We start from the raw sequence: 9,888 nt of genomic DNA on the forward strand, positions 1-9,888 counted from the left end.
ATAGTTCGTCGACTAACTGATGGGTTAGGCGACGGCCTCCGAACCAATTTTGCTTCGTGTCTAAGAATTTCTGGCACATCCTCTACGATTAGTGTTGAACTCTGTGCGGTGCTAGTGACCGTCGACACCATATTATCCAGAAAGTCCGGCATCTCCACTGGCCATATCACAACCCTTGGGCTTACTCCTTGAGCATAAATAATGAACAGTTCCATATTTGCAGGAAGGCACACCGGCTTACTTTCCTCACAATCACATATCATTCACTGGATTCCCCCCTGTGATTTATAAGAATTTTAAAACTCAATTTTGTCGGTTCCCTCCTTTTCTGGTGTTGTAACATTGAGCTTGCAGGAAATCGTTCTAGCTCTGGTTCATACCGCATCTCTTAATTGCTCGCCGCCTACTCCCTTTTACCAGAACTTAGACATCTTGTCATGAATAGTGTCAGCAACGATCACCTCTTGGCATGTCTACGCAGTAGCGCAACCCCTTTTGCGCAATTGCAACTGTCGTGACATACCCATTCTACGTGCCCCCTAATTGTCGTGCAGCTTCCCCATAAACTTCTTTAACATCCTGCGCTCTCTTTCAACCATCTGGAGTGGTGAGACTATCCTTCAAACAGTTAGTCATGTGGGCGACCCTCCTGTGTAGAGCTTGAGCCGACTAGCATTTACTCTGCCTGGGAAAGGCTCTCCATTCAACATGGCAATATGGACCACACCCCCATCTGTGACTTCTTGGACTACATAGGGTCCCAACCAATGCATTTGGAGTTTTCCAGGGAATTTCTTGAACTTTTTGTCGTAGAGTAATACTAGATCATTTTCTTTGAACGTGCGCATCTTGATATGGCGATCATGCCAATATTTTTCTCACTGCTTCTGTACCTGCTGATGGAATCTTGCCAAAAACTGTTCCTCCTCAAGTTCTTCCAGTTGTGCTATCCTCTCTTCCAAAGTCGCGCAGTCTGCCATGCCTGTTGTTGCTGCTATTTTCAAACTGGGTACAATGTACTCCACTGGCATGATGATTTCCTTTCCATAGACTAACTGAAAAGGCATCTGGCTCATCAACTTCTTGCACATTGTTCAATATGCCTACAACATAGCAGGTATGGATAAATCCCAATCATTCCACTGCGCATGACATACCTTTGTCAATGCAATCTCCAAGATCTTGTTGAAAGCTTCAACGATTCCATTTGCTTGGGGATGGTATAGTGTGCTTTGTTGATGATATATCTGGAACTCCTCAGTGAGCGCATTGATAGTTTCATTCAGGAAGTGCATTCCGTAGTCACTCATTAGCATTTTTTGACATCCAAACCGTGTTAACACATTCTCAAACAAAAATTTTGCAGCTATAGTGGTCGTGCAGTCCTTAACCAGCTGTGCTTCCACCCATCGGGTCAAGTACTCTGTCGCGGTGATGATATAGCGCACCCCTATCCTTCCAGGAGGTGTGATAGGCCCCACAAAATTGATTTCCCATTTCTCGAATGGTTACACCTTTAGCTGTGGCTTGAGCAACATTTCATCCCTCCGCGAAGGTTTCCCAGTCCGTTAACATATGTCGTAGGCTCGACAGTATGCTTTTGAGTCTTGATGTAGAGTTGGCCACCATACTCCTACGCGAAGAATCTTCTATGATATGGTGCATCCTACATAATGTCCTCCTGCAACCCCCCCCCCCATGTGCTTTGATAAGGATCTGTCCTCGCTCAAATTTCGGTACATATCGGTGTAATATTTCATCGTTGCCCATTTTGTAGAGGTGCCCTACAATGATAGTGAAGTCTGCTGCGCGTATCGCTAGTTCTTTCTTCTATTGATCTGAATAATCCTGCGGCGCGGTTCCTGTGGTTAAGAATTGGATGATATCCTCAAAATGGCCATCTGCGATGCACACTGCATAGAGTTGTGCATCAGGTAGCCCCTCCTCTAGGTTTGTGGATTCTTCACCATTCTTAATTCGGGACAGGCTATCTGGGCCTGTGTTTAGATGTCTCGACTTTATGATGACTTCAAAATAATATTCCTGAAATAATAACAACCGTCTACAAATTCACCTCCCCAAGACAGGCTTATTCACTAGGTATTTTAGCACAGAGTGATCAGTATACATCTTAAAGTGTCCCCCGAGCTCATAGTGGTGGTATTTTTAGAGTGTGTATACCATCGCCAATCCCTTACACTCTGTAGTGGAGTAGTTCTTCTCAGCTTTGGACAATTGTCAACTTGTGAACGCAATCGGGTGATCAATTCCTTCAGCTCCTTCCTATGTGAGTACTGCGCCCAACGTGATACACAACGCATCAACATGCACATGAAATTCGATGTCCCATTTTTGAAAGACCAAGATAGGAGCTGATGCCATCTTTTCCTTGAGCATTTCCAGACTTTTATTACATTCCTCATTCCAGCAATAAGTAGCGTCCTTTTTCAACAACTGTTCCATCGGTGCCATGATATACGCATAGCTCTTAATGGACTTTCGATAGTAACCAGTGTGTCCTAGTGTGGCACATAGCTGCTTGACACTTCGTGGCACTTGCAGATTGAGTATGCTAGCAATCTTTGTCGGGTCCACCATGACGCCTTGCCTACAGACCACATGGCCGAGCAAGTTCTCGAAGATGATGAGGAAAGTACACTTCTTTAGATTTAGTGCAATATAGTGTCGTTGGCATGTATCCAGCATTAACCGTAAGCTTTTGGTATGTTTCTTAACTAGCCCAAATATGGTCCAATAATCAAGATATACTTCCAAAAACTTGTGTATAAATTCCTCAAATGCAGCTACCACGATGCGCGAGAATATCGCCAGAACGTTCTTCAGTCCAAAGGGCATCATAGTGTATTGAAAACAACCCCATTCGGTTGCGAAAGTCATTTTACTCCTATCCTCTGATGCAATCTTGATCTAGTGGTACCTCGAGAAACCATCCATCAATGAGTAAGCTTCCTGTCCACCCACATTTTCTAGTACTTCATCTGTAAATGGTGTCGGGAATGGATCATTAACACATGCATTGTTGAGCTTCCCGAGATCCACACAGATGCAAATCTCTCCCTTCTATTTCTTCTCCTGTATAACCATAGGACTTACCCAATCAGATTCCTCCATTGGTTCAATTATTCCTGCTGTAGGCATTTTGTCCAACTCTTCACAAACCTTTGCTTTATATTTTGGATTCAACAAATAAGGCAACTGCTTGACTGGCTTCGTGTCCAGCTTCAGAGTTATCTTCATCATTCCTAGGTCACCGAGGATCCCTTTTAGCTCTGTGATTTTGGTCAGGAATAAATCTTGATATTCTTGCAATAACTTGATGACCTTCTCCACTATGGCATCATCCCAATAGTCCCCAAGCGTTGCATACTTCAGCTCCTCCTCTGTACCAATGTTCACTTGTTTTGTTTTCAATGGCGCGGTGATGTCAGGGTCCTCGATTGCTGGTCCACGAACCTCATGACTCCCCTCTGTTTCTGGAATATTGATGTTTTTAGGGTCGTCCTCATCATCTTCTATCTGCACATTGTAACATTCTAGGGCTTGGCTCAAATGACACAACCAGTCGGGCTGCACTATTTCTTCTAGTTCTAGTGGTACCTTGAAAATGGTGGCCTTCACAACTTGCAATGCATCATCACCAGTGTCCATCCATTGGTCCTCAAATAAAAATGTCAATAAAAGCCCTTCGCGCAAGATATCATATTCGCCTGTACCATGTCGGAGTTCTGTTTTAGTGTACCAGTTCCTTGGGATGACATCCAGGGTATGATAAAATAAGTGTACCCACTTCGGTTGAGGCTCTTCTCCATAGACCTGGGTCCATCTACTAAGATGCACGCGTGGGTGATCACGCCCATCATACTTTTCCGTTATTCATAGTTCTGGCTTACCAAACCTTATCTACATCATCCGCCTGTAGTCACACTAGTCTTCAAAGGTTCCTTCATGTGTTCCCCACCAATGTGGAGGTGTCACGCGTAATGCCCATTTTAACGCATCAAACCGTTAGTGCACTAGTACCGCGCTTTCAAACTTGGTCAAGAATTCATCTACCATGGTCAGCCCATCATACATCGGCAATTCACGATCTTGAGCTCTTACACAATACAACAACCTAGTCATCATATTGCAGTTCAATGTTGTTACTTCGTTCAGCTGATTATGACACCGCTTGCCTTCCTCATCTAAATCTGCAGTGCAGGACTCTCAATGCTCCCAAAATATTCTTCCTTCTACAGTTGGATTGACCCAGTCTTGATTGCATGGACTAATCTTGTAGATACAATCCAGTTCATCATCACTTCTTTCATCGTGCACGGGTTCAGTGTAACGCGGTCCTTCAGTCGGGTCTAGCAGAATGACTACACGGAGTGACTTCTTCTCAAATATCATTTTCTGCTTCTTTAAATTAATGACCCCATTCATATCTATGGCCCAATCTATCACTAACAATGTAGGGCAAGGGATACTTTCATCCAAGATTTCTATTACCTCAAAGTTCGTTTGTGTGGTCACACCTTCTATATCTACGGTAATTCCTTGCAGTCTTCCCATGGGCAGGATCTTCTGTTGGTTCGCCATCCAAGATAAAATAGGAAAATATTATAATGTGGGCTTTCCCATGCATTCCAAGTCTATTTAGGTAGCACGTTTGCATCCAAGCCTAAGTCCAGAATGATCTGATCCTTCTCATAGTCTCTAATTTGTGCCATTAATCGCATTTCTTGTCTAATATGTGAAGCATGTTTCCCCAATTTTCGGACCACATATGGTTCACCCAATTTGGCACACCTAGTTATCAACTCTTGTAAGCCTTTAACCGCCCTATTGTTGCAAACTAATTTCATGCATGTCTCTAAGAAGGTAGTTAGCATCGAGGGATCCCTTTCTGGCTCAGGTTGATCCCTACTACCTAGGGTAGAGACCTCTGTGAAGCTCTTCCTAGCTTCCAGACATGTCTCCTTACGAACCTCGGCGTCTTCCTTAGCTAGTTTCCCTTTATCCTCCCCTGTGGCCATGCCACTTCTGAGCATCATGTTCACGTTGGGTAATCGCTAGAGTGCTTAATATACCAAGTCAGCACGCGATCTTGTAGTGCACTCACCAGGGTAGCCTTTTTAATATTATCGTCCATAACTCCGTGCACTTCCCACACTGCCCTTACTGTTGGGTATACGACCAAAGTCCCACATTGACTAGAAGTGGGGAGGATCATGGGTATATAAGGATGGACAAATATCTCCATTGGTGTGAGGCCTTTTCGGGTAAAGCCAAAAACAAATCCATGAGGGCTTAGGCCCAAAGTGGACAATATCATACCATTGTGGACATATGTGGTGTCCAGAGTCCTTACAAGTGGTATCAGAGCCATGCCCCGAAGTTAGCCAAGTGGATGAATCCTTGGAATGCCGAACGAAAGTGGTGGGCCCCGGTAATGTCACGATGGGATCCGTGGATGAGCTCGGTTAGATAGGCGGTGTGCTCTGGATTCTTCATGGACGTGTCCTGGTCCCAACACGGTGAAGAGGAGTTGACCTGGGATAGAGCAAGCTCTCGAGGCAGGTGGTGCTTCCATGTAAGGCGTGTGCTTCCAACGCATTGGAGCAGAGAATCCTGGTTGGTAGAGAGTGGACGGATGGATAATCGTTTGAGGGGAGGCTCGATGGTCCTTTGTTCAAGGGGAGGATTGTTTGGTATACGACCAAAGTCCCACATTTACTAGAAGTGGGGAGGATCATGGGTATATAAGGATGGACAAATATCTCCATTGGTGTGAGGCCTTTTGGGGTAAAGCCAAAACAAATCCATGAGGGCTTAGGCCCAAAGTGGACAATATCATACCATTGTGGAGATATGTGGTGTCCAGAGTCCTTACACTTACTACGAACCAAAACTATTTTGGATCTTCACTTCCTATTCCTTTGAACAAAGGTAACTTAATCGCGTTCGCCATGCTAAACTTCTGGTTTGCACGCAGGTGTGCTAAGGCCACCCACAAACTCGTACCGCTTCTAATCCAATCAATCTCCAATCTCTTTTTTCAAAGGGTTCCAAACTACCAGCATTAAACACCCCTTAGGCAGATCCCGGTCCCGGCAACGAAACTATTTGTTGGCTTATTGGGCCCTAACCCAGGTTCGGAAGAGTGATTAGCCAAACAAATCCCGCAGCTACTGGCCCTTTTGGCAATAGCCCGTGGAGTGCGGACTGAGGTCTCACTCGAGGTAGCAAGTTAAGGTGTTGGAACCAGGTTTTCACACCCTTTGGATGTCTTGATGTGGTCTGGAGGGGTCGCAAACTATTCTGTGGCATCGCGCCACTCTATACTACTATCAGATTTCCACGTAGATCCGTGCAAATGTACTTTCTTATTAAGGAAATTATTACAGATTTAATCTTCTAGTTACAGTCTTTAAGCAAACATTTAACAATAAAACCCAATGCATGCAATGATAATTATTTAAAGATACAAACTCATATAACAGATGCATAAACCATAATACAATAGATCCATAATAATTCAGCAAACAAGTTATCTTTATTAATGTCTTCCGTCAATACAACCAGATCCGCCCTGTGCACTCAGCTGTAGGGGTATGCCAACACAGATAAAGAGCCTCTATCTATCTATCAACACCCTTGACTTGGACTTACAAAGGCAGAGAATATTGCTTTCACAAACCCATAATCATCAACATCCAATCAAAAACTTCACTGCCTTCTACCCCTAGAGCCTCGCTCTATTTATACATTCCCATGGTCCGCAGACCATGGACAGACCAACTTACTTCCTATTATTCTATATTATTTTTGGGTGGATAGCCCCTTGACTTAACCTATTACATTTCGTGCTCTGCGCATTTCAGAGATTTACAATATTATTACCCTATCTAAAGCCCCACAATTGTTACACAGGGCCTCTGCTACCCAACATATTGAAATATACAAAAACCAAGGCATATCCCTGCCTTAAAACCATCATATCAGTCATAGCATGCTCATGGAAATCAATGGAAACTATTGGGTACTAGTGTCCCACAATGGCCCTGCTCCTGAATACTTTACCAGCATACTACTACATTTTCCAATTCCTTTTGTTGTTGCAAGTTCTTGCATTCAATTTCAAGAACCCAACTACGCATGTTCATGCATTCCTCTACCAAGCACATAATTTCCATTATATTTGAAATGAACATAAATAAATTCACATCATACCACATTGGTAGCTCGTTAATAAGGTAAACTTGCAATGTTATTTACTTCCTGTCACAAAAATTCAAGCTAGCATCTTTGACCAAATGAACATATATAAAAATATCACATCAAGTTAGCTCAAAACACAACCATCATAGATCAAAATCATGAATCACATGAAATCGTCATAAACAAGAATCATAAATCACATGCATAATAAAACTGAAATAAAATATTGATACTTATCCTTTAATCGATCATTAGCTTCTACCTCTATTTTTATTCCATACGCACTCTAGATTGGTTTCCACACCCGACAAAAGTACATTGTCTTCTCTTCAGCCATGTGTACATACGCATGATGTTCATCACACACATACAACCACACATGACATACAAAACCATACAATACATGCACCTACACCTAACATACAACTCATATGCCTACACCCCACGTACAACACAACACATACATACACCTACACCCAATGTACAATACAACACCATACATCTATACCCAATCTACAACACCACACAATACATGTACAGACACAGAGTACGACACATCGAATACACATGTCACAATACCAAAACTACACAATAAACATACATAGTATTGCATGCCCACAACACAACATGTATGTCTTGCACACAATACCACATGTACATCAGTACCATATGTACAACATGTACACAATACCACTTGTACAAAGCACCACCTGCACAACATGTGCAGAACATCACATGTACACGACACCACCTACACAACACCACATGTACATCATACCACCAGTATAATGTGTACATAACACTAGACATACATAGTGCCACCTGCACGACATGTACATGACACCACATGTACAAAACACCATATGCATGACATGTACACAACACCACCCGCACACAGTACAATATGTAGAATATTTACACGGCACCACGTGTACAAACATGCACACAACACCATATGTACAACATGAACACAACACCATATGTACATAGAATTTCATATACAACATATACATAACATCCAATGTACACAACACTACATATATAACATGCACACAACACCATATGCACACAACACCGCATATTTATCATGCGCACAGTAAAATATGTAAACAACACTGCATATCCAACATGTACATAACACCATATATACCCAACACTGCATATGCAACATTCACACAACACTATTTTATAATCCTGTACATAACATTGTATAAACAACATGTACACACACTATATATACACAAAACTGCATGTGCACAACATCACAGATGCAACATGTACAACATATGCACAACTATAGTACCACTCATCCAAAACCACATTGTCTCTACCAAGAAACATTTCTTCTAGTGTCTTATCCATGCATATCCCAGCGTGTTGCAAACCACATTACTTTCATTTCGGTGATGTATCCCTTAGTATAGCATGTCCATAACATAAACATAATACAATCACATAATATCAACTCATAACAACATGATACTGACCTCGTATATTTTCATGGCTACACTTCCACTTGATTCCTCATAAACTAGGAACTTCTTCATGTCGTTTACTTGCGTAAGCAATCATTCCTCCACAATAATGATTCATGATGACCTGTAAGACAATGACATGCATACATACATATATATAAACATTAGCATAAACATGATCACAAAATAATTACCAAATATCATAAGGCTAAGGTTAAGAGAACTTCCTTTCTCAATGCACAATGTTGAGAGCAATCGTTCCCAACATAGCCAAGAATTCGAATGCCTCACATCTCTTCAATTCACCTTTCCTGTTATCTTTATCTCAATTGTACTGCCACTTTACACTTACGCCACTCCACTAAACCAATCCAATCAATGGTCATATTCTTACCTTCAACTTCCTTACTCATGCACCGAGCTTCATTCGGGTCTTACATTACCTGCTAGGTTTCATTCAGCTCTCCCTAAGGTCCATTAAATTTCATATTTCTCAACCGATTCTATAGACTCTCAAAACAATAAAGGAAAGAGCGAGAAGAAAACAATAAGAAAACCATGGAAAACAAACAAAAATATGACACCACAAACAAAGTGGCACTACCATACACAAGATGCAAACAAAATTGTAATAAAGCATGAAAAGTCACCAAAATACCAAAAGCACAAGACTAACAACAAACACCATGATTCAATCCCCATGGTTCCCAGTGCTTCCAAGGCAAATCTAAGCCTGAGCCTTCTTCAAGATTCCATGGCAATTTATTTCCCATGCAATCTCTTACATCATATTTCCATCAATACACAATTGTCAATGTTTTAATAAACATAACAATACATTGGTTATCTTACCTTTATGTGTTAAGCACATTTCTTCCAATTGATCACATCTATTGCATTTCTCAAGGGACTCCAATTCCCTTGACAGATCCACCTGTAACTAGAGACTAGCTAATATAGCTAGTAAATACAAGTTCATGAATCTAGCACATATCCACTCTTACTATCCAATGTCACATCACCCTATTGTTAGTCATATAAACACTTCAACTTCTACCTTGTTATGCAACTACCAAGCATGTTTCATGCACTATTTACACATGTCAACCACATATTCCAAACATCAAGACAATCATATCTATCAATTTAAAATCGACATGACTAGCAATAATGTCATAATTCATAGTCA

The 9,888-nt window shown here is 41.7% G+C and overlaps 1 protein-coding gene across 1 annotated transcript; it reads right to left on the minus strand.

Annotated features, from left to right (window-relative positions):
* Positions 1-878: 878 nt before the first annotated feature.
* Positions 879-1,295, minus strand: LOC149248901 (uncharacterized). Its single transcript, XM_089451368.1, has 2 exons — positions 1,158-1,295; positions 879-1,055 (listed from the first exon to the last, which is right to left on the minus strand). The coding sequence occupies exons 1-2, from the start codon at positions 1,293-1,295 to the stop codon at positions 879-881; spliced, it is 315 nt and encodes a 104-aa protein (XP_089307494.1).
* Between the last annotated feature and the right edge of the window lie 8,593 nt (positions 1,296-9,888).

This window comes from Pinus tabuliformis, chromosome 7, assembly GCF_031772625.1.
Source record: "Pinus tabuliformis cultivar Carrire ecotype Pingquan chromosome 7, CPIR1, whole genome shotgun sequence".
NCBI classification, from domain to species: domain Eukaryota; kingdom Viridiplantae; phylum Streptophyta; class Pinopsida; order Pinales; family Pinaceae; genus Pinus; species Pinus tabuliformis.